The 26,744-nt window shown below is 40.4% G+C and overlaps 1 protein-coding gene across 1 annotated transcript in view; it reads right to left on the reverse strand.

Moving 5' to 3' along the window:
* LOC126198784 (vascular endothelial growth factor A-like) overlaps nucleotides 1-26,744 on the reverse strand; it is a 101,546-nt gene that overhangs the window by 8,207 nt on the left and 66,595 nt on the right. The window contains exon 2 of the mRNA XM_049935350.1: nucleotides 6,373-6,478. Coding sequence (XP_049791307.1) covers nucleotides 6,373-6,478 — 106 coding nt within the window. The remainder of the gene's footprint in view (nucleotides 1-6,372; nucleotides 6,479-26,744) is intronic.

Consider the following 26,744-nt stretch of genomic DNA (forward strand, 5'->3'; position numbering starts at 1 on the left):
ATTCGTAATGCTATGGATTGACAGAAGTCGTGCATGACAAACTGGTATTTGAATTCTTTCCATCTGTAATCAACCAAATTTTATAATTGTAGGATAAGTCCCAATTTTGTGTTTCATCAGAGTTCTTTCTTCATCTCCTGTGCAATATCAGTGTGTATATGCCCTGGTACAACTGGGAAAAACCTAGGAATTTTTCAGTATTCTGAGAAGCTTTTATTGTTTCAGTTTTCAGTTAAATTTTTGTAATTCTTACTGGTAAGAACTGATACTCTATTAGAGTTTTACGAAAGCCCACTACTGCAGAATAATTCTGCAGCAGCAGCAAAAAAAAAAAAAAAAATAAATAAATAAATAAATAAATAAAATTGTAACACCAAAATAAAACTTCAGTTGTCAAGAAAATGTGCCGTTTATAATAAAAAAAAACACAGTGCACACACAACTTTCTGCTGACAGCAAAATATATCAAAGACTATACAATACTTTGTAACAATAAACTGCGTACAATGCATCTTTCTTGTGAGTCATTTCTATGAGTGTGGCGTTACAACTGTTTACATTCCGAACAGGTTGCAGAAAAACTATTGAGAATTGTGATTTGAGAAGGGTTACTTTCAAAAGTAAATTTCCTTTTATGCAAGATGAATTGTATCATGTGTGATGAATTCCTTAAATCACAGCGCATTAAAAACTTAATGCTGAGGACCGGGCACATGAAAAATTTGGGGCCCAGGAGACCAGCCATTTGTGCCATTCTTTAAAATTTTACAGGTACATGTGTGTTTGATATACCTGAAAGCATAACACTCACTAGAGAGACAGTTTTTCAAATTTATTTTAGTTCTTTCATAGACTACAAATTGTGCAATTTCACATGTAATTGGCTTTTCTGTGTAAAAGTCGAAGTGCTCCACAGAACATGTATTCAGCCAGGTAACTCACGAAACGTTCGTTGCGCAACAGTGAAATTATAAACCTATGCTTCTCGGGGAAAAAAAAAATCTGTTGCTACAATTCATGCTGTGCACTTATTATCACATCCTCTGGAAGAAAAAAAAAAAAACAGCAAAATAAATTAATAAATTTGGCAAACAATAGTAGATGTGAAAGATTAGATTTTCTTGTAGCTATACTGCATGTATGTTAATTTAAACCATTAAATTTTTCTATTTGTGCTATTTAACAATGTATTGCTACTGACATCACGCATCCTATGTCCTCAATATTTTTTGTCGAGTTATACAGTTCCAAGGGAAAGTGCATTCATTGAACACGAAGGAAAAAAAAAAAGAAATGCTCTTCCACTGGGGTATAGAGTACTTTTATCTGGGAAACAATGTATTTACACCCAAGAAACAGTATTTTTAACCAGGATTTTTCCCCCCTTTTGTCCACATGTACATGCTGGATGTAAGTGGTTAGACCAGATGTGTATTTTGTCATAACATCTTATTTCATTAAATTCTTTAATCAGTGCATTTCTTTCTGTGCTGGTGCTATTTGCAAGACATTTCAAGCATGAACACTTACAGCAGTAAGCAGTATTGTAACTCACAGTTCAAATGCATTTTGAAACATCTGAAAGTTGTCAGTGAAACTTTCTGGTTTTGTGAATTGTTCCAAGTTGTGCAGTAGAACTTTCATCACGACTGCTGCTTGACATTATCCAACTATCTTAACATGCATCTACTGCAGCTGAATTTGTGGACTATCATCCTTCCAAAGAAGTAATGTGACATTGGAAGAATGAGCTAAGTACAACAACAACTTTGAGACTGAAATACGTGGACATCAGTCATTTCTCTGAAGTTAAAATTCTGCCGTCTGGAAGTAGTTCATTTCTACTACAAGATGACAGTGAAAGGTAAAATTTGTTCGGGATGAACTTCGATCATTATTCACATGTATTGCTCACATTGGAGTCTGGTACCAACAGAGGAAGTTGGACAGTCTACAGAGATTGTTATTTTCTGTTCTGTTGCTCAGTCTGATTACAGAAGTTACTCAGAAGGGAACCTCCCCATCGCACCCCCCTCAGATTTAGTTATAACTTGGCACAGTGGATAGGCCTTTAAAAACTGAACACAGATCAATCGAGAAAACAGGAAGAAGTTGCGTGGAACTATGAAAAAAATTAGTAAAATGTACAAACTGAGTAGTCCATGCTAAGATATGCAACATCATGGACAATGGGAGTCTAGTAGCGCCGTGGTCCTGTGGTTAGCGAGAGCAGCTACAGAACGAGAGGTCATAGGTTCAGGTCTTCCCTTGAGTGAAAAGTTTAATTTTTTATTTTCACTTTATGTGACAAACTCTTATGTTTTCATCACTTTTTTGGGAGTGATTATCACATCCACAAGAAAACCTAAATCGGGCAAGGTAGAAGAATCTTTTTACCCATTCGCTAAGTGTACAAGTTAGGTGGGCCGACAACATATCCTGTCATGTGACGCAAATGCCATCACCAGCGTCGTATAGAATATATCAGACGTGTTTTCCTGTGGAGGAATCGGTTGACCTATGACCTTGCGATCAAATGTTTTCGGTTCCCATTGGAGAGGCACGTCCTTTCGTCTACTAATCGCACAGTTTTGCGGTGCGGTCGCAAAACAGACACTAAACTTACAGTGAACAGGGACGTCAATGAACTAACGGACAGATCACAACTTTGCGAAAATAAAGTAAAATTTTCTGTCGAGGGAAGACTTGAACCAAGGACCTCTCGTTCCGCAGCTACTCACGCTAACCACGGGACCACAGCGTTCCTAGGCTTACATGCTCCTTGTTGTTGCTTATGTTGCACATGGACTACTCAGTTTGTATATTTTACTAATTTTTTTCATAGTTCCACAAAACTTCTTCCTGTTTTCTCGATTGATCTGTGTTCAGTTTTTCAAGGCCTATCCACTGTGCCAACTTATAACTAAATCTGAGGGGGGTGCGATGGGGAGGTTCCCTTGTCAGACTGCTTATACAGCCACTGCTGAATTTGTCTGTACAGGCATGTGTCTAAAATTTATTGTTTTTGCTTTCTTACAGCTGCAATTACCTAAAAGTTGTGGAGTGTGCAAGTAAAATAATCTTAATTGACTTCCTTACACACGCTGGGACTTCTGATTTTATGATTGTAAGCACATAACTCCTTTGTCCCATTCTTCACCCCACAACTTTACCATTTCCTAAAACAAATTGAAAACATAAATAAGCAAGCCACTGCACATACTGTTCATTATTTTCTCACCCTTATCTCTTGGCCACTTGAGTGGAATGCCTCTCCCCAGCATAATATGCATCACAAATATGATCCCTGGAACAAGTAATGGGTTCATTAAATAGTTTTAATAGAATGCTGGGTAGTTCCTTAGATAAGGCTTTGGCTGAGTTAACTAAATGCTCTGTTCCTGACATCAAAGTCAAAAAGATGTTAAGTCTGTAATCATAGTTTTTTTTCTCCTTTCACTTAGGCACTCTCACGCCATTCTTATTGCTTACTAGGTTGTGGCAAGGGAGCAAGTTTCACAGTGAGCACAGAATTTTCATTTTAACTATACATGCTTGTTTTATCTTAAAAATCATGTCAAAACTACAGTTTTGTAAACTCCTTGATGTGTTCAGAATGTTTCCCTGCTACCTCTATCTTCCATATCAGCTGCTTCTGCCTCCGTAGTTGTAACAGTAATATACATTATCTCTCATTGCGTGAGAATCTTTATTCTTTTGCTGAGTTTCAGCTACTTCACTATTTTTTATTAATTTATTCAAGCATTTGTACAGTTTTCCATCTCTGTTTTTCCCTTTTTGGGAGATGTCTAGTCAAACAAAAATCATTGTTGCTCAGTGGTATGAAGACACTTCAATAGAACACACACATACAGAGAGCTGCGCCAACCAGTCTTTGGAAAGAGAAAGATAAAGGCAGCATTGCTCTAAGAATAGTTTTATGCCAGAAGCTTTGTGTTCAGGAAATAGTTTGTCACTGGAAATGTACATCAGTAGTGGTGGTGTGGATTCCTGATTGTTACGTAGCTACTGTCCGCACATCACAAACATTATTTACCTGTTGCTGGTTTTGCAGTTTTATGTTGGGTAGTTCATTGTCACTACCAGTTGCATTGCACCGACATTGACCTGCAAGTCGTAGCTCATGGAATCAGCAGTAGGACCCTCAACTAATACAAATACCTAGCTATAACAATCTAAAAGTATATAAACTTGAGTAATGATTTAGGCTCATGACAAGTAAAGCAGGTAGCAGACTTCCATTCATTTGTAGACTACTACGAACATGCAGCCACTCTACAAAGGAGGCTGTTTTGAATACACTTCTGACCATTCCTAGAATATTACTTAAGTGTGTGGGACCCATGTCAAATGAGAGGAACAGGAGATTCTCAGTGTAAACAAAGAAGAGCAGTACAAGTGGTCACACACTTGTTTGAGCTGTGGGTGGATGCTGATTAACCTCAAACGGCAAATTGTTGAAGATGCCAACTATCCCATAACAGATTACCTATAAAATTTCAAGAACCAGTGCATGGGAGGAGTCTAGGAATATGCTACCACCTCCCATTTAACAATGTTGGTAAGGATGACACAAAGACAAGATTAGTCTAAAAAATTGCTTCAAATGGCTCTGAGCACTATGGTACTTAACATCTGAGGTCATCAGTCCCCTAGAACTTAGAACTACTTGAACCTAACTAACCTAAGTACATCACACACATCCATGTCTGAGGCAGGGTTTGAACCTGTAACCGCAGCAGTCGTGTGGTTCCGGACTGAAGCACCTAGAACCGCTCTGTCACCGCGGCCGGCAAGATTGGTCTAATTAAGAGTTGGAACAATCAAGAGGGAAAGAGAAAGTCATAACATTTTGAATGAGACTTTGACATAAAATTTAAAGTGACATTAATACTTCTCCTTATGGTCCACACATTCACCTCAAAATTGCAGAATGAGATTATAAAGTAGTAAATGAAGAGGAGTGACTGATTTTAGTCACTCGAAGTTGAAAAGTGGAACAGTAAGAGGACGTACTGGAGGAAGAGACTTTCAGACACCTCTTGTCAGTTAAGTAACATGTGACCTAAATACATGTATCTGTTCAGAAATTGCCCTTTTAGTATGTATACAATCGTCTTTTGCTTTTTCAGTCTTAGGAAATAGTGCTGACAGTAGACAAGCTTCAGTTAATGTTAGTATCTAGAAAAATTATGCATTGAAAGTGTTATGTACAAATGTTTTAAACATTGTGATTGAAATAAAACTTTAAGCATACAGTAGTTCCTATACAAACTGATGCAAAAATTTGAAAGGAAATATAGTTTATAATGTTTACCGTCAATATAATCTGCTGGAATTGCGTACATACTGTCAGTGTAATGATAATATAATTTCTATAACTGAAATGAATGTTAAACATTTTCATTTTGGTGGTCTGGATTTTTTTGTCAAGGGCAGTATCAAGTAAATTCTCTTGTCTACTTATTTATGCAACACTGTTGAACAACTTTGATTGGAGGGAAATGTTACTACCTGATTCTAATTATTATTATTATTATTATTATTATTATTATTATTATTATTATTATTATTATTCTTTACTTTCTCAGACGTTAAGTCTGGTTAAAAATGGAAAGTGACGCGGACCTTGATCAGGCGTCACTTACTTTTAACTGTATGGTATGTGTTATATTGCATTTAGGAACTTTCGGGTAATTGAACATGTATCAATAATTACTGATTTCTGTAGTTGTATATATACGTTTGGATGTAGCTCTATTGCATTGATGTACTGGTGGATATTGTGTGGTATGACTCCTGTAGTTGATAGTATAATTGGTATGTCAACTTTATCCTGATGCCACATGTCTTTGACTTCCTCAGCCAGTTGGATGTATTTTTCAATTTTTTCTCCTGTTTTCTTTTGTATATTTGTTGTATTGGGTATGGATATTTCGATTAGTTGTGTTAATTTCTTCTTTTTATTGGTGAGTATGATGTCAGGTTTGTTATGTGGCGTTATTATTATTATTATTATTATTATTATTATTATTTAGACTATTGATTCTAAAGACATTTAGATGCAAATATCCAGGAAGACTGCCTACTAGGGGCCTGATATTGGCTGTAAATGCAGGTGGGTAAGTTAATACGATTGGACCAAGTATGTGAGCCTGTTAAATGCACACCAACAAGGCAATAGGTGCGAAATAAGGACAACAGAAGTTAGAAGAACTTCAGTACAGAAGAGGAAGCAACGTTTTATATAAAATAGCAGTGTTCAGCTGTAGTAAAAAAAAAAAAATCCATGTAAAATTTGTCTGCCACTGAAAAGCGTTAATCACTTTAAATATTTTGCATTTTACTCACTTGCAAGGAAGTCATCTTGTGAAACAGAGTTCCTGTCGACGAAATGCTCGAGGAAGTCTGTGATGTTTTCAATTTCGCTCAGTCTCATGATGATGTCTAATGGTATCTGTAATAAAAGAAGCCCAAAATTGGTGTGATATCCTTTTAATTTCAGACAGTATGAAGTAGTACCTTGGGGGGGGGGGGGGCACAGAGAAATGATGCTATAAAGAGGTAGCCTTCTATTACAGTGAAGTAGCAAGTTCATCATGTTTACTTATATCAGTCATGCAGGAGCAGATTTCTGTGTCAAACAATGGGATGAAGTGGTAAACTAAGTCTGATGAAGACCATATAAGCTTGGTGTAACATGTCTTGATTCAATCTTTTTTTTTATTTATCCTTCTTAAGCAATGCTGTTTCAAGAGCACATGCAGGGAATGTAAATTCTCCACTTTAATGCAGTCTCTCAAAATGCCGTAGCCTACAGGTGCAAAAACGCTTAAGGATTCTTTTCTCTAGTCCAAGATTCATACCTACCTAGAACCATCTCCTCCATTAGTTGCCACCTGTTTTTTGACCTGTGTTTTCTGTGGTTGGACACATGCAAGAGTTTTACAACTTTATCGGTAAAACAATGCTCAGAGTTGGAGTTATTAATGTTATGTTAGGAATCACTTATGTGTCTGAAAGTGACCACTATAATATTTTATCTCTGCTACAAATGATTGCATGGGTTGGATGTGAGTTTTTCTACCTGGAGTCCCCACATTTCCTTTTTCTGTCACTGATCTTCAGGCCAAAACCAATCTATATATCTAAATTATGACAAGATTATTCAAATATCTTTAAGAATATATACTTTTTGAAAGAGCTGGTTGAAGCATCAGCTTTCCACACATGTACCCTGCTGCATGGATTCTAAACATGCACTGCTGAAGAGCTATTGACAGTAAAATTTCAAAACAGGTACGATGCATCATAAACAACTAAGTTTCAAGACCCTACAGAAATGTTACATTACTAACTTCCGCAGGGCACCCATTGTATTGTTTTATTGGACATCAGTGTTTAACGGTTCAGTAACTTTAGTGTGATGCACACTTGCTCTTTCACAAAGACCATATTAATCATATTATATAGAGTGAGCTGCCTTCTGGAGATGAGGATTAATTTGATTTGAGCACTAGTTTTAAGGCTGAGATGTGCAGAAATATTGAAGCTTGTGGTCTTTGTTTCTTTGTAAAGCTGGTGCATTAAGGCATAGCTTGTCCTCACGAAGTTTGTAATTTAACATTTGTGTATTATCTTGAAACCAATAGGGTTTTTGAGAAGCAATGTAACTGTTTAGAAATTAAGTGCCTAAGGATTTCGGTGTACCCTAATACACAAAGTTTAATTCTGGCAATAGCTATCTTCACCTCACTCTTCTCAGGTTTTAGGAATGCATGTTTAGAAGTCTGTGAGACAGTGCACATGTGGAAAGTTGATTCTTTAATCAATTCTTGGGAATAATTGCATATACTGTAAAATATTTTGAATGTTGTTGTAACTGGTATTTAAAATGGGTTTTGGTGGTTAAGAGATTAATCACAGAGTTCATGAGTCCCTTTGTCAATGGGGTTCATATGTAGCCAGTGAGTGATGTCTGCCGCAAATCTGATCAGATTATGAAAGCATGTAAGAGTTAAAATTGCATTAAATTCAATATTGATGACACAGCTGAGAAGTAATTTAAATAAAAGTCACAATACACAAGGGGTGTCAGGCTCCTCTGTGACAAGAAAAACGCCACCCATATATGACCTCATGCCAACCGGATTAAGTGTGTAGACAGTGACAGAATGAAGAAAGCTTTGTAACTAGGAGACACATAATAGTACAAGTGAGAAAGCTGAAAACTTAATGGACACTTTGTGGTCTCTCAACAATAAAACACAAGGTGAGAGATAATGTTTAGCAGAAGCCAGGGAGTGACCATTGAGCTTCTGCAAGTGATAGGACTGTCCCTCACACAACTGTCTTGCCCCCACTCTGTTAGTGGCACAGGGAATGTTGGGAGTAGTAAGTGGTTGGGGGGGGGGGTGTCTAAATAATTCTGGGCCTTGTAATAATCTATTAATGATACAACCATTGATCAGGGCACCTCACCAGTAACACAGAAAACTTGTTTCACTCAAAATCATCAAGATTACTTGACAAAATTATAAACATAGTTTTGCTTTATGAGAGGACACAGGATATTTTGTAGCAAATGCGTTCTTGGTAAGAACTTTCTGCACACTGTAAATGTTGCCTCGCATTGAAGTGATTAAACAGAATCAGTCAACAGACCTGTAACTGTAATAATAACTATACGATTGTGAAGAAGTGATATAAAAAAAAAAAACTCTGGAATACACTATTTCCAAACTAAAGCAGTATGAACACTGATATCCCCAAAAGCTTAATTTTGTGGTCCAAAGTAAATGTAGTGGCAGTAAATTTCAAGTAGTCCAGAGGAGACCTTTACTTGCTGGGATATGAGGGCAACAAAAAGGGTGTAATAGCTACAGTAATACTAGACCATAGACTAAATGTAAGGAATGCAACCACCTGGGGTTGTTTAACATCGAACACACTATGGACAGAAGTGTATTTTAAGACAGCCAAACTTGAACTTGCAGCAGCTCTGCCCTTAAGCCAATCATACACAGAACAGCACTGGATGACACACTTACTGAAGCAATATCACAGCCCGCGTGCACAATTTATGTTCCTGTCGGACACCACTGGGATACCTTAGTGTGCTACCATGCAGGGATCCACACCATGGGTTGATTTCGTGTGTGCATAACCAGTCCAGCCTTCAAAGGAACCATGACACTGGACACGGTCTGCCCATTCAGGGCATAAACCAGTCTCGGCATGTTGATAAGATGTTGCCGCTAGCTCAGGCCTGGACACTGCACCACGTTGTCCCAATGCCAGACACTCAACTCCATCTGCACTGTCCAACCACCCTACCTGCTTCCTTCCTCACTTACTCTCCACAACTTGACTGCCTTCCTCCAGCTGCTCTACAGGCAAACACCAGACTTCATGGACAGCCCCTGCTGTTTGCAAGAGAACTCCATACTGCCACTTTGTGGTATCATGAAAGATGTGCACAATGTGCTGATGCTGACTGCCCAAGACCCAGCTGCTCTGTCTGGCTCATCTGCTGGTCAACCCAAGATTCATCCAGATTATGTGCTGGTCAACTCCCACCAGCCCAGGTTGCCTTAGCTCGACCTGCAGTGGTGAGCCGCAACACCTTCTGCATACTCTAGGCGACTGCAGCACCGAAAATCATTTGACACTCCTAGCAAGCAGGTGGTGTGCCACACAGTCTAAGCATTAAAGAGAGGAACAACAGCTACTATTCACTGAAGTGCTACCCATGACATGGAAAATAGGATGTAGCAGGAGAAGGGAATAACCTCATGTAAAAGCAATTACAATAGGAAAAGAAGGATCATTGAGGCAGCTGGCAAATGAGGTAGGATTGAGGTCCCAAAGAACTAACATGCTATTGGGAACATCCCAACCTACACATCCTGCCATGAAAGAAGTTTGTATCTGAGAATAGCAACCACGTTTGAGAGAAACAGCTTGTTCAACTGCCCGAGTTATCAACTAATAGCCCATGTTTAGCATGAAGAGCCAGGAGGAGGGGGCATTCCACCAGGGAACAACCTGCTGTCTAAGTCTTTGCATGCGAAATATGGCAGTGGCTCATTCCAGAAAATAAAATGGGTTAATCTGGATGGATAGTGTGCTTGCATAGCCAAAGAGAGTAAGGTGATGAACACTTGCAATACTCTGAATTAGAGTCCTCCTCCAGCTCAAATTTGACTTGCCATTGGATTTATATTAATCCCAGTTGCAGCTAGTGTCAGAATCTCTCTTTCATCATGTATATAGGGCTGCAGCATCATGAATGGTGTCTGTTCTTTCAGACATGTTCAACATAATACACGTCACACATTAAAAAACACTGAATGTTTTTAAATGGCTGGAGATGCATATACTGCCCGACCCTTTGTTTTGGAGCTGTTAGTGTAAATGGCTAACACCTCTGAAGAACTGAGAGGAATACACACTTAGGGCCACTGAAAGTAGATCCTTCAAACGATAGGTCGTAATTTGTGGTCTTGGTACTGACAAAGGAAGGGGAGGTAAACATGAGGGGCACTTTATAAGAGATTAGGCAGTGGTCCCAGCAGAATACCCCAGGGCCCATTCCAAATGTTAATCCCCACCCAAGGGCAAGTGTCAGGGGTTCACTCCTCCATCTATGCAAAGTAAATTTGATAGGTTGGATGATTATGACGTTCTCAGAGCATGAGTTGCTACTATCGGAACTTTGAGGTGTAAGATCCTCACTTTGACAATGAAACTGTCTATTATCTAGTCCAGAAGACTAGAGTGGCTAACCCAACTCCAAAATGAACTGGGTGCAACAACTTTGAAGGTGGCAGCACCAGTAAGCTGTACACTTTGCTACCATAGTCTCTTTGGGACAAGGGTGTGGAGGAAAGTAGCAGCACTTACACCCAAGGAAGTGATCAGAAATTCATGTCTCTTGGCTGAAACCCATGGAAATGGGTACAAGTGGAGACCTTTCAGATGGCATTCAACTGCAGCTGTAGACTGGGAGCTATAGCAAATGCAAATATCGCTGACAGTGCGGAGTTAACCAATGGTCTCACTGAGGGCAATGAGGAAGAGAGTGTAACCCTCAGCACAGAGCTCTGGGATTAGAGTGATGCACCAACTCTAACCTGACTATGGAGCCATGAAAGCCCCTAATGGACAGTAAGTAAAATGTAATGGCATCAAGCTTTGTGGTATTCCTTATAAAGATAAAAAAAAAAAATGCAGTGAGGTGTTGACATTCAGAAAAATCCTGTTGGATCGCTGTTTCCAATGTAATTAGGTGGCCTGTGAATCCTTCCCTTAGGCAGACCTGTAAGGGGACAAAAGGCCCCATGATTTGAAAACCAAGCACTATCATTGGCTGTCATCCTTTCAAGCAATTTGCAGATCAAGTTGATGAGGCAGTTTCGTTGGTAGTAGTTGATAGATATAGGGTTTTTGCCTGGCACAAGGATTAGGATGATAGTACTGTCTAGGCATTGTGAAGGAAAAACACATTCTAGCCAAATACAGTTGAAGCCCCTTAGTAGAGTCATTCCTTGCTTAACATTCTAATGTTGGATGATTTGATTATGAATTGAAAAAAGGTGATTTTAAAGGTTGTCAGGTAAGGATGGGATGTAGACAGTCACAAATCGGGTCTTAGGAATCAATGTAAATACCACCTTCAAGGAAGAGAAGTGACACAGTTGCCCAGAAGACTGCAGAACTTGGCTCACACCTGGAATGAGGACGCAAATGTTCCCAAGAAGAAGACAATGCTCCTAGCATTTGTTGTTAATGTATGTGATAGTGAGCCTTAGCACAAAACCATTTAAGAAATAAGAGCATGCTCTTGAACAGTGTTAGACTGTCAGTGTCTTTGGTCCATAATGATACCGGCCTGTGGTGGATGATGATGTCTAGAAAGGGCAGTAGCTTGCGTGTGAGATCTCATCGGAAACATCTCTCACAACCTCGATAATGCGATCTGACAGATAAGGGGTGAAGGTGACAGCAGAGCATACAACTGCCAATTGGTTCTTCAGAGAGCCCAACATTCCGATTAGTTTTAGACTGACAAGGAAGTAACGTGATCACTAGAAAGTGATCATCTTGAAGATCACTGTAGAGATTGTTGTAATTAAGCCATTACATTAGGGGAAGAGATGGTTGATAGCTGAAAAAGTGCCTTGGGCAGCACTGATGTAGGAAGGAGTACAGTCATTGAGATATATATAAGAGAGAGAGAGAGAGACAGGTAAGCTGGTCCCTCAGAAGGCTCCTGCAACCATCTGAAAGTAAGAGTGTGCCCAGCCTGAAAGTAATATTATGAACAGTGATTGCTGGGGTCATTTGCATTCTCTCAGCTATTTGCTTCCAGTGTGATATGAAGGGGAATCCACTCGCTGATCACACTCACAGCTAATCTATGTATAGATCCCTCCAAAATCTCTCTTGGGGCCAACATACTTCTGAGAGGTAGAGCCCTTCACCTCCATGTTAAAGTTTATTTGCACAACTACCTTGAGGGAGTAAATATGCCGGGTACTGCCAGTGACCTGGCTGCAGTAATAGCAAAGGTCGATACCACATAGACTGGATACAAACGTTTGTATTTTTTTCCCCGAGATTGAAAATATGAGGACATGAAACCTTCATTTCTCGATTTTGCATTCCTCTATTAGGGTACTATACTTCAGCTCGGATATTGGAGAGGACAGTCATTCCCATGCTTGAGACCCACAGGTTGTAAAACATATCCTGAATTTTAATGAAATGGCCGGCCACAGTCTCCACCATATGCCCTAAATGCTGGCATTTAAAATACTGTGTAGGAGGGTGGGGAAATGCGGCTTAACATCACGGTGGTAACACAAGATTGTGCCTTCTCTGTAACCGAATCCCCTTCAAAATGGAATATGAAGGTGTTCGTGTCTATACTGCTGTCTGACTGGCCTCTATGTACATGACTTAAATATGATATACAAAGTGGATTTCTTGCCCCTCTAAGGGTTTGCATAGTTCATCTGCCTGCAGCATTAAGCCCTGGTGCAAAATTAATTCATATTGAGGTTGTTAACAATGGGGTGTGATGGCAATAGGAACATAAAGCTATTTACAAACGAATAACGTCCAGGACTGAGCTTGCCATCTTCATTAAGATGGAGCCACTTTACGATTTTATGGGGGAAGAGTGTTCGCTAAATATGTTTTCAATATACTCCAGAGAGACCATTTGTTCAGTAGAGAAAGGATCCCAGAGCTGAGGAAGTATCTGTCCACAAGTCACTTGGTTTTGTTTTCCATCTATGACATAAGCTGACTGCCACCAGCTGATAACTATGGTAGTTTCATAGTATCAGAGATCTTCCATGATGCTGACTACTCTGAATAAGGGCTTTCTACTTGGGCGCCACCCAGCCAAAACGAAGACCAGCTGCTGTTATGGCCTATTTTTAAGGTCAGCCCCAAAATGGACAGGCATCTACTCCTTGACATGCATGTGCAAGTGAAAGTGAAAGTGAAAACTTGGGCAGCAACAGTGTGGTCTCCTCATAGCCAACATGGCTACCACTAAATTTGTACTGGTGATATCCCCTCCCCCCACATGGGCTTGTTACTGTATTTGGTAATGGATGACATTCCCACATGGCCTACTCAGTCCTGATAAAAATTTTGAACAGATGTGAGGGTCAAACTCAATTGTGAGGACTGAACATAAATTAACAGAAATATGTGGTGGAAATTTATGAAACAAAAGTGGGACACACCAGAATCTACATCCTAGAAGCATGCTAGACAGGGAAGGAATAACTGCAGTGGGTTGGGGTCACAGATTTACTCGTAAAAGAGTTGTGAGTATTTTACATCAAAGACCCAACAAGGATATAAGTAGGTGCCAAGAACTTGGCTGACAGTGCTGCACAACTAATGGTTGGTAACTCTCAGAAAATTATTTAGTACAGGTACTATTGAAAATATTTACTTGTGGTGCAGCACAGTTAGCAGTAGGCTACAAGGAAAGTCGAGTTCTATAAATTTGGCAAAGTGACGGGTTCGGTTTTAGGGTGATCAAAAAGGAGAAGATGGTCAGTGTAATGCAAAGCAGATAAAAACTACTTTGAGAAAGAAACCGACATTTTACCTTGGAAATCTTAAAACTGCCAAAGAAGAATGTACAGATATGTTCTGTATCCTTAGGTTTTTTTTTTGTATGGACGTTCTTATCAAGGATAGGAATAATGCATGTGACCATTTTTTTTTTTTTTTAATGAATCATGTTAAAGAGATGTGTAGCATTTCCCAGTAACACACACACGCACACAATTAAGGCAAAGTTTGCCAATAATCTGTTCAGTGCAGATGCACACCATGATCGAACTATTACGGGAATCGGCAAAAGTGTCGTGAGTGATGAGAATAATGGGCAGAGGCACTACATTAGTAGCGTGTGGATTAATTGAGAATTTGGGTCTGACGAGAGGCATGCAAGGGTAGTCCATACAGGTGCAATGACCACTTTGTCCGGATGGCTTAGTAGTCAGCACAACTGTCTAGTAAGCAGGAGAACCGGGTTCGAATCCTGGTGTGGCATAAATTCTCATCTTTCACCATTTACTTCAATTAGTGCACACACGCAGCCAATGTGGGTTCTTCCTTTGTGTCACAACCTGTCTTGGGATATCACACACACCTCTTAAGTAGCTTAGTGTATGTTACCATTTGTACACATGATTGAAATTTATTTTTTAAATGAAATAAACAGCAGTGTTTCATTGCGCTGATGACTAGCGTTTCATGATTGATCGGAAGTTTGGAATCATTTAAATGTTCATCTGTCTCCAAAGAGCAAAGGGAAGTACTAAATACGACGTCAATAACCTCAAGTAAATTTTAGAGAACTAGTATTAGAGAAAGATCGCAACAATTTTGTCACCTCCATTGTGTCATGTGAAAGGTCAGGAAGACAAAAATATTATATACCTCAGTACGCGCCCCGGACGGTTATTTTTTTCCTCCCGTCTTCATTCTACACGTGCAATGAATAGAAGGGCTAGCCTTTGAAATTATTGTGAAGTACTGTACACTCCGCCACGCACTACAAGCTGCACCAAGGCTTAATTTAGGCTGGATCGGCGTTCCTGTACCCCCTAGGGATTTTTGTTTGAACTCGCTGGAAAAAAGTCGGCACCGGAAATTTCTTGTGAATCTGTACATATCGATGACCTCCGTGTCGACTCTTGTTTATGACGACGCATCGTGTTGTGTGTGTCAATGAGAAATAAATAAGGTGAGGAGTGTTTTAACATAAGCATCTGTGTAATGTGCTTTCGCGAAATCTTATTTCCTTTTTGTTGTGTTGAGTATAAGAAATTATGTTGTTAAAAATATAAATTTCAGAACAGTATTTTTTAAAACATTTCTCGTAGGTTTTATCACAGGACATAAAAGCAGACTAGCACTGGCAAAAAGGGTATTCGTGGCTAAGAGAAGTCTGCTAGTATCAAACATAGGCCCTAATTTGAGGAAGAAATTTCTGAGAATGTACGTCTGGAGTACAGCATTGTTTCGTAGTGGAACTGGACTGAGGGGAAACTGGAACAGAAGAAAATCGAAGCATTTGAGATGTGGTGCTACAGACGAATGTTGAAAATTGGTGGAATGATGAGGTAAGGAATGGGGAGGTTCTGTGAAGAATCTAGAAAGAAAGGAATATAAGGAAAACACTGACAAATGGTTCAAATGGCTCTGAGCACTATGGGACTTAACATCTATGGTCATCAGTCCCCTAGAACTTAGAACCACTTAAACCTAACTAACCTAAGGACAGCACACAACACCCAGCAATTACGAGGCAGAGAAAATCCCTGACCCCGCCGGGAATCGAACCCGGGAACCCGGGCGTGAAAACACTGACAAGGAGAAGGGACAGGATGACAGGACATATGTTAAGACATCGGGGAATGACTTCCATAGCACTAGAGGGAGCTGTAGAGGTAGAGAGAAATCGGAATACATCCAGTAAGTAATTGAGTTTGAAGATTAAATTTCCCTTCGCCATATTCCTACAACGACTAAAAAGTAATCATGAACAGTCATAAAATCGGCATTGGGTCAGAAAATAGAGCAATGTCAATGGTTGGCTCCAGTAAGCACAGGGCTCCACTTAAATGACGGCGACTGAAATGAGAAACTAAAAGGCTCATAGTTGCACAGTCATCTCTTAAGTTCAGAAAGCTTCTCAGCTCATTACTGCTGATAAATTCTTTCCGAAGTAGAGCAGTCATAAAAATAGAAGTCCCTGGTTTGAACGCAGACAGATGTCACTACTGATGATGTTAGAACGCTTACGTACTCAGTGTGAGCACTAGATTTTCGAAGCAAAGGCGAAAGAGATCTTTGTGGTAGATAGCAGGCTCTAGGTATATCTGCTTCAGTGCAGAAACATATTTCAGTGGTGATGTGAAGGAAAATGTAGCAGATAGTCACACAGGAGCTTGGTATTATGGCAACTTAGAAAAATAAGTAACGGCACTGCTACCAGTATGTTAACAGTGGCGATGCTGAGACGACGAATTTCGCCACTAGAATAAGAAATCTCGCAACGTTTCTATTTTAGCGATGGAATTAATTAGTGCGCAGGAACTGCTATTTATTCAACAGCTGTTTAGTTCCTTGAGATAACGCAGCTTCCCAATGTGTGACATGCATCGGTGGGATGACCTGTTCGCTGCACTCGGTGTTGCAGTGATGTCACGCCGAGCTGATGTAACACGCTCTGTTTTGTTATAGCACTCCTATCGTGCTTCAAGGACTCAGACTCCCTACTGCGGGATGGTTTAAAGCCGCCTGACTTCCTGAACGTGACACGACGAAAACAACTGATTCCTAACTGTTTACTGTCTTAACTAGGGTGCTTGATATAAGGAACCAGCACTACGAAAACAGCAAGATGTGCTCTACCACGTGCAGTTGTAATATGTCTAATGACTGCTTATATCTATTTGTGTATATAGGACACTTTGAAATTGTTTTGAGAGTTCTGTTTGTAATAACCAATGTCTGGATACACTCAGTGCTATTATTTGGTCTCATCGAAATTTGTCTCTCTGAAATTGTAATTGTAAGGTTATATAGTAGTAATGTTTCTGGAAACACACTAACTGTTGTTTCGCGATATTCAGCAGTGGCCAAAAACACCCATTAGTTCTGCCTGTAATTAAACTCAGGGCTACGCGTTCTCACAGCATACTGCCTCGTAGTACATTTCACTTTATCTCCATTTTCCTGTACGTCTAGCAATGGTCCAAACTTCACGGCTTGGAAAACCTGCTTAAAGTAACCATACCTTTTAAATACGGACTTCAGGTGTGCGGTAGCTTCTGGAAAGCTGTCAGCATCGGAAGTTTTCTTGGGCCCAGCGTCCTAACGAATGTACTGCATTGATGGCAGTTGATGAACGCATGTTCTGTGGGCTTTCTGCGGCATGCACTAAGGCGACGGCTCCGCATTTGAAGACTGCTTACATATCTCTGTGTGCACCGTAATTACATTAATTTTTCTTTGTGGTCCCTGCAAGAGGGGTGGGCAGCTCTCGTATATACCTAGATTCGTCATTTAACACTGGGTTTTGATACTTAGTAAGTAGGCATTTGTAGGATAGTTGGTGTCCAGTTTCAACTATTCGGCAGTTTAGGCTTATCAGCATTTCGGTGACTCTCCTATGGATCATGCGGACCTTTCACCTCTTGTGTTGCCCTTCAAAACCCCGTGTTTTCTCAGTGGGATTTTGTAATCCCAAGCGCTTAAGCAATATTCTAGGGATGTCACAAGTCTGCTCTAAACAGCCTCCTGTGTAGAATGGTTATGTTTTCCTAGTAGTCTACCAATGAACCAGTCTGTCCCTGATCTATGACGAGCCTGCGTGACTATTCCATTTCGTATCCCCTCCCCCCCCCCCCCCCCCCAATAAGTCGTTTTTCCTAGGTATTTCTACGAGTTGAATGCCCTATTGTTGATTCCGATTGTTGAAAGCCCAGTTGTGCGAAACGTTGAAGAATTATGTCTGACTTGAGAATCCAGCGTCTAACCCAACATCTTACCACGAATTATCACAGTGTATTTTTCGGGACTATTTGCATAGAATGGTTAGGATTACATATCCCATCGACGATAAAGTAAGAGGCTAAGCACAATTTCAGATAAAGCAAAGAAGGGAAGAAACAAATCAACTGCACGTGTTTCAAAGGAACCATCTGGGCATTCACCTTGACATTATCCCCGGATGGGAGTTTGAACTCCTCTGCTATGGACCTCGAGATTCTAAGATGCACTCCACCTAGCTCTGTGGGGACTAATTTGTTCAGCGTTTAATAACTGAGGATTTATATCTGCTGAAGCACACAATGTCACTGTTGACAATGGTTGTTAGAGCTGCTCGATTTACTACGAGTCAAATTAAATACTAAATCAAATGAAATACTAAAGCCAAATTACGCAAATAAACTGTATTTACCTGCACGTGAACACATTAAAAAAACCTTTTTATGTACGACGATAGTAGTAATACAGCAGTTTATCGTGAAGGAAACAATAGTGGTCAAATATTACACGCCATGTCATATTTATTGATTTAGATGCCTTTATGACTAAGCATCTGAGAGATTTTTCATTTTTTAAAGACAAATAATCTATCACAGTTACTGGCACTTCTTTAAATTCATTTATTACGTGACAGATTTCCAGATGTAACTTTAAATATTCAACTTTTATCTAACCACCATCCATTATTCTACATTGACAGTCGTCAGTAGTGAAGCATAAAGTGCATTTGGTACGTACTATTGAGACGTGTATTGCTTTTTACAAAGTGTATAAACGGGGAGAAGGTAATATAGTAATCTAATTATCCGCAATGTTGGTACAATTTCGTCACTTCCCGATCTCTGCCGTTTACAAAAAATTTATTTCTTGCGTTAGTCTGCCGCATACGTATCTGCATTTACCCTATTTCGAATGTCTGAGAGACTATAAGTGTACATGTTAAAAAAACATACAAACATAAATAACTTCAACACTAAGGAGGACTACCGGAACTAAAATGAGCATCATGCCACAAATGATTAGTTAAGACTTACGCAGCATCAATGACTGCTAATTCAGTTTCCGGCGATCAGAACCTTACAATTTCGTAGCACGATATCAGATGACACGGTTGTGGTATTAAGGGTACCTCCATACATTTTCCGATATGAGTTGCACAAGAAAGAATTACACGTTTTACACAACAGAAACTCTTATCGTGACATGGCAAATAGAACTGCTTACAGGATGGGCAATACTCTGGGCCGTATAGCTCCCCTAGAGAGCTTTTGCTGTTTAATATTTCTGTCTATAGAAAGGAGTAGGGGATGTTGTACCTGATACCCGCCATACAAATCACACATTTTGCGTCTGTCCGGCGTGATGCTCACCAGTGCCGGCCGCCGGATTACTATCATCCCAGTAGCGTCGAACTCGTTTGCGGCTGTCACTGTCAAGCAAAAGAATGGGGACTCGCCTGGAACACATTTTGTCCACTTGCCGCTTACAGCCTGAGGCGTTCGCTCTTTCTGTGCCTATGTACCATCAGTCCATTTTTCAGGGACGGCGTTGTGCGGCTGACACGGATAGCGGTGCACGAGTTGCAGTCCTCCAGCGTCGAGACAACACTACGAACATTATTGAATGGACCATTATTACCACATGAACAATATGGTCATCCCCCAATTCTGTAATATGTAATGTGGTCCAATAACCATTCGGCGCCGAGTACACTCCTATTTATTCGTTACGCTCACTCATCGCTGTCTTAGTATAACCTGTATGAATCGAAAGCGAAAGTATACAAGAAACCTCATTTACCACAGTACGATCATTCTACCCCTTTCGACTTCACGGACATGCTAGAACCATTATTTCGAGGTTTTCCACGAACGTTAGCTTGTTGAACTGAGTCTCTTATCCTTTGCTAACGGCGCAGGTTTTGGCGATGCCTGTATGTTCACCCTAGGAGGATGCCACACGACAATTGCTGTCGAGAAAGGTGTGCTTTCTATGTAAGTGATAACACCTAATTGAAAGTATTTCCACCTTCTCTGCACGTACAAAAATGCTCGCTACCTCTCTTGTACGGCCCAGGACTATGCAGCACCATACATCATTTCGAGCTGAACTTGAAGTCCTGCTAAACATGTGCACATTCATTTTTGTTTCCATGGTCAGTAAGACATTCATGACAGCAATTTGGAGGTGATGGATTAGGGCATGTGAGACACATTAAGAAGATTTTTGCTAATAGCGAAAAGAACAGGTACTGAGAACGCAGGATAATTGGCTATTTGGATGCTAACTAGCGGCAGCTCAGAAGAGGGAATTTGTATTTGTTGTGATTCATTATTCTTCGGCTTTGAGTGATGTCGAGCGACAAGAATCGGGGAGCTATGGATTCGAAGAAAACAGTAGCCCTTAGCTTTCTTATGGTGCGTGAGTTTATGAATATCACAGAAACATTGTAGATACCGACAGCTTAATGGGTCATTTGTTGTTAGTGAAACTTCTCTCCTATTTAAGGATATTGCACAAATTAATAGACACACAGGAAAACTTGTGCGGAACCACCCTTAACACAGCAAACAGCCTGAACGGTCCTACGCATAAATGCACGTAAGTCCAGAATATAGAATTTTAGTACTCAATAAAAGATACTAGAGCAATGTGACGGGTCCTCTGCTTTACCAATACAGATCACAATTGTTAGGTACTTCTCAGATCCGGCGAAAATGGCGGAGGGGGGGGGGGGGGAGGATGATGAGGTTGCTTCATTCACACACTAAACGAAACAGTAACACATATCCATACGCAAGTATGGAGTTTGTCACTTGGAATTTTCGCTCCTCATCTGGGAGCAATATCTGTGTCAATGAGTGAACATGGTCGTTTAAAGAGATTGTATAAAATTTATCAGTAAACTTTTGTTCTAGTGAACCACAGAAACTACTATAAACAAGTCTCCGACAATTCATATTATTACCAAAGCACCACGTTTTCATTCAGGTTTTGTTCCCGTCGTTTTGTTTTTACTCTTCTAGTCTTCGTGGGTAACTACGTCACTTGGTTGAGAGCTATGTACGAGTAGACCAGTGGTTCCCAATATTTCTGACACCATTACTGCCGAGTCAGAGTTCAGACAAGCGTTACCTAATATCTCAGCGGTGTCAAGCGAGGGCTCACTGAAGGGCAGGGTGGAGGTCTTATGTTTTCTGATGAAAGCTGGTTCTACTTCGGCGCAGTTGATGGCCGTGTGTTGGTTAGGAGGACGCCACGTGAGGTGCTGTAACCAGCCTATCTGAGACCTAGACACACTGGACCCACACCTGCAGTTATGGTCTGGGTTACGATTTCGTATGACAGCAGGAACAATTTCGTGGTTATCCCACGCACCCTGACTGCAAATTTGTACGTCTATCTAGTGATTCGGCCTGTTGTGGTGACATTCGTTAACACTATTCCAGGGGATGTTTTACAACAGGATTACGCTCGCCCACATACTGCTGTGGTAAACCAACATGCCTTACAGAATGCGGACATATTGCCTTGGCCTGCTCTATCACCAGATTTGTCTCCAGTCGAGCACATATGGAACATCATTGCACGGCAACGCCAGCGTCTCCCACAGAGAGCATTAACCGTCCCTGTATTGACCGACCAAGTGGAACACACTTGGAACTCCATCACACAAACTGGCGTCCGACCCTGTACAACACAATGCATGCACGTCTGCATTCTTGCATCAACATTCTGGCTGTTACACCCGTTATTAATGTACCAGTATTTCACATTTGCCATGGCTTATCTTACACTTGCATTAACCTGTGATCTTGTAATGTTAATCACTTAAATATGTTACCTAGACAAATGTAGTCCCGAAATGTCATTACTCTATTAAACATGATGTATATATCTCAATTTTACTGTCAGATGCATAGTACAAACTATAAAATTTCTGTGTTGTGGGTGGGCTTTGGAGGAAGAGATGGTTCATACATTCATTTCACAAGTTGTGCCATTGTATCGCACTTTAGTGCTAGTATCATGGGGAAAAGAAAGTAATTTTAACTTACGCAAATCGTTATAATCTTACGTAAGAGAGATATTACTAACGATTTTTTTTAAAAGTAGTTTCGTGACACAACTGAATCGTTTTTTTATACCTCTCAATATTTAATTTTACTCCTCAGGGACTACTTACCCCTATGGGAACCACTGGTTTAGACACTTTCGCCCACTTTAGGTAATCCAAGGTCTGAGTTTCTTCCACATCTGCAGTCATTCCTTCACATTCTCCTGATTTTCACGAGGAAGATGATAGTAGTTTTACCGTAAATAGCTCACGTCTGCAGTTCTTGTCTCACTATTGCCGTCGACAAGTATTCTCTGTACGCAGATCGGGTTCAGGTGACATTTTAATGGCACCAGTCGGCCTGTAGTATGTTCTATTTTTTCCACCACTATTAAGGCAATCATACGAAGTTGTCCAAAGAATTCTAGAATTTTCGAGACACTAGGTATTACAGCTCTAGATTACCCGCAGCAGTCATGGATGGAACAACTCAATGAGCCACCGATAGTTCCCCGTAATTCGAAATGCGCAAGAGCCAACATGACTGTTAATCAGATGAACTGGCGGCCCATAACACACCTTGAGATTTTACAGCAGGGACGCATGGTGAACTGTTATGAAGGTAAGTAAAGCGAACAGATAACGTAAATAACACATTGACATTAACGTGTTCATAAACCAAAGCACCCTTTTATCTTTCAGACGAACCTATAAATTCGATATTTTTTTAAATTTAGTGTAATCATAATTAACCCATTAACTACGTATTAGTAGGTAGTACCGGGAACAGCGAAATTTTTGTGTTGTCTCTTTTTCCACTTCAAGTGATGTCAGTTAAGAAACATTAGCATTAATAAAGAAATTCGGATTGTCATGTTCAGTAGCTCTTTCCAAATGCGACATCGGAGAGAATGTTTGAGTAGGGTTGGAACCTGTTCCTCCATTACGGTGGATGGCACGAGTCTCTGGAGGGGGGCTGTTTAATATCCACCTCCCTGTCCCCTCTTCCTCTCAGTACCACCGGTCCTGGCAAATTCCCTGCCACTGCCACGAGTTTTATACGTTAATTTCCTGCGCTTGCAAGATGAGCAACGTCCCTTGGAAATCTTATGTAACACGGACAGTCGAGAGAAAAAGCATAACTAAAGCGAGGGGATCAGGTACAGGGAACATGACACAAGCAATTTTTCACGATTGTTCGCTGACGCAGTCGTCTTGCAACACATCGTCTCCTTTGGCACCTGCAGCTACAACCAAGGCCACATAGAATCGTACGAGTGAGTTCCGATAAGACATTTCCAACAGTATAATTTTTGTTTGGCTGCTGGCGACGGAAAGCCAATAACCGCTTTAAACAGACTGTAAAAACCAGTGTAATTTAGTGAATTATGTTCTCTGTAGTAACCTGGAGCAAAATGTCCTTAGACAAGAAAGAGACTTAAATCTATAGGAGCTTCGAAGACAATACTTTCTGAAATCTAGGTTTCATAAGGAGATTTAACTTACAAACATGGAGACACAAAACTATGGCTTCCAGTTTGTTCCTTTTTTCAGTTTGCATATCGTTAAGAAAAATCCAAATAGCTCATCCGGCTATGAGTTTTCTGGCACGTGCTCATTGATATGGGGCAGTTGTTTCCTTTTCAAATGAATGCAAATTTGGAAATGCACAAAGATATTAAAAATGGGCAATTCTTTTCGAAGTCTTTGATACAACATCCTACATTCGCCGATGGCCTTCTCAAGACGACAAAGTTTTTCTGAAGAACAATTTTACTGCATACAAAAAATAACACAACCCTTATTAGAGAAGAACGTGAGTCAAATCGACGTCTGTCTACCCTGACACTAGTTTTTATGGTTTCCATGAAACACTTTTTGCGAATGGCAGAATGATCCCTTTAAGAAGCGAACGGCCGATTTCCCCCCCCCCCCCCCCTATCATTTCTCATCTGTGACAGTCCTCAGAGTGTAACCATATCGACATAGATGGAGTGGAGGGCATTTACGCTCGTTTCTACACGGAACAGGTATCACTTTCTGCATTTACCATCAGCTAAACCAAGCTGAACATAGTAATCTTTTAAGATATGGGAGCCATGGAAAATGAGGAGGAACAAACTGACTTTTCCAATGGGTGATTTACAAATCCTGCCAAAGCTACAGAAAGGAGCAATGAATAACATTTTCTGAGATTCATAGAATGTGAGAAAGTTTCTGATCCTGTGCAGATTTTGATGTTACTGTCGCCTCTTTAGAAACAAGGGGATCGTTCAGCCTATATTAGGATACTGAAGAATACAGGGTACTCCGAAATCCCCGTTACAAACATATAGGACTTTTAGAGGGGAGTGAGCACATAATATTTTGGTAGGAACCCATGTCTGGAAACGTACCGTTTCCGTTCTACTACAGTTTTAATTTAGATGTGTAACGCTTACGCGTCTGCTGAGGGAGAGAGGAAAGTCTAGTAGGCAGTGGGGTGCCACTTCCATGTTCGTCAGGAAATGTGGTTTCGGCATGATGGTGCACCACTTCTCACATGCGGTCGGAGATATCTATACAGACTATACGGTGGAAGATAGATAGGACGAGGTGGTCCAACTGCGTGGGCGCCGCGATCGCCGGATTCAACTCATAGCGACTACTTCTTGTGGGCTCATATGCTAAGTTTAATTTGCGAGATTCCTGTAGAGACAGAGGAAATCTGCTGGCACAAGTTGTAACCGCTGCACTAGAAACTGGAGAGAGACCAAGTGGGATAGAGTGTGTGTATCAGAGCATGATTCGTAGCTACAATGTTTGTAACAAAGTTGATGGTCGCAGCATCGAGCCGCTGTTGTAATGAAGCAGTACAGTATGCTGTGTTCTTTTTTGTTTTTGAATAATGTAAACACGTAATGTTTCAGTGTTAATACGAACAAATATGCGTAAGTGATAAATGGATGTTCCGCTATATTTCCTTTCAGATTGTTACCTAGCAATTGTACTGTCACGCTTAATTCAATTCCTCAAGCAGAAGCGGACGGGTTAAACATCCGAATTGAAACAGTCTTAGAACGGAAACAGTACGCTTTCGCATATGAATTCTTATTCAAAATATTACGTACTCACTCGCATATATAAGTCCTAGAAGTCTGTAACGGGAATTTCCGAGCCCCCCACGTACAAGTAAACGATACAGTTTCTGTTACGCACTATCATGCTAGTTAGAAGTTTCCAGGACTTTTATGGAAGAAGTAATTACGATTAATGAAAATAAAATTGAGGTGTGCTGGACGTGGGGAAACTAAGGAGGATTATACGTCAAATGGGATGCACTTCAACCACTTTGTTACTGGCAATGACATTTAACTATCTGTTACTAGTCATACTTCAACAACAAACTGAGGAACTTGTATAATCTACATATCGGAAAGAAATGATGCAAGTTTAGGATAACTAAAGGAATAGATAAAAGAGTAAGCAATCGAGTGTGCTTTCGGTAAACTGAATAGAGTTTGAAAACGAGAATTCCAATCTAACGAACCGAAAGTTTACAGTATATATACTACCAGTTTTAACTTATGGCAGTGAAACACCGATTTTTAATGCGGAAACCATTAAGAAGCCTTTCGCTGTCAAACGATCACTATAAGAATGCAAGTTGGGAATTGGTAGGAGAGAGAAAAATAAACAAACTGATCAGGGGCAGGACTTTTCTGGAAGAAGTAATTACGATTAATGAAAATAAAATTGAGGGGTGCGGGATGTGTAACCAGGCGAATGGAAGGTAGATGATTAAAGGAAACACTTCGCAGGATTCTAAGAAATAAGAGAAGAGTGAGATGACGATCTACTGGGAGGAGGATAATTGACATTAGTAAACTTGCAGGACCAGCATGGAGCCGTAATGCATGTAAAAGTCTAGGGAAGCATTTGTCCAACTGTTGATATTAAAATGATTATGATGATCACGACGACTGTCTCCTGCAATCTGATATGGCATCACATTCTGAGGTGCGTTTTCAGTTATATGGTTAAATAATCAATCCGTTACCCGGCAGTAACGCGCTTCCCGTTGACTGCCAAAGTATATTTACGAATAATTATGACTGTGTCAATGGTACGATGCCTATCTTACTGGATATATGGCATCGTGGCGACAGCGGAAGGAAGTAACTCCATTTGAAGCTAAGAGTAGTTGCAGCAGGTGTGACAGCCGTTGCTGACGACGTAAGTATACGGTAACGAGGTTGTGCGACGTCAGAGTCAACTGATTAATTGAAATACTCCGCTGAAATCCATTTACTTAAAATACTGATTTATATGCTTTCCTAGTAGTTAGTCAAAATGGCTCTGAGTACTATGGGACTTGACTTCTGAGGTCATCAGTCCCCTAGAACTTAGTACTACTTAAACCTAACTAACCTAAGGACATCACGCACATCCATGTCCGAGGCAGGATTCGAACCTGCGACCGTAGCGGTCGCGCGGTGTCAGACTGTAGCGCCTTGAACCGCTCGGCCACCTCTGCCGGCTAGTAGTTAGTCGACGATGAGACATTGTTATCTGATACTCTGTCCAGCGT

Source organism: Schistocerca nitens, chromosome 8 (assembly GCF_023898315.1).
Source record: "Schistocerca nitens isolate TAMUIC-IGC-003100 chromosome 8, iqSchNite1.1, whole genome shotgun sequence".
Lineage (NCBI taxonomy): Eukaryota > Metazoa > Arthropoda > Insecta > Orthoptera > Acrididae > Schistocerca > Schistocerca nitens.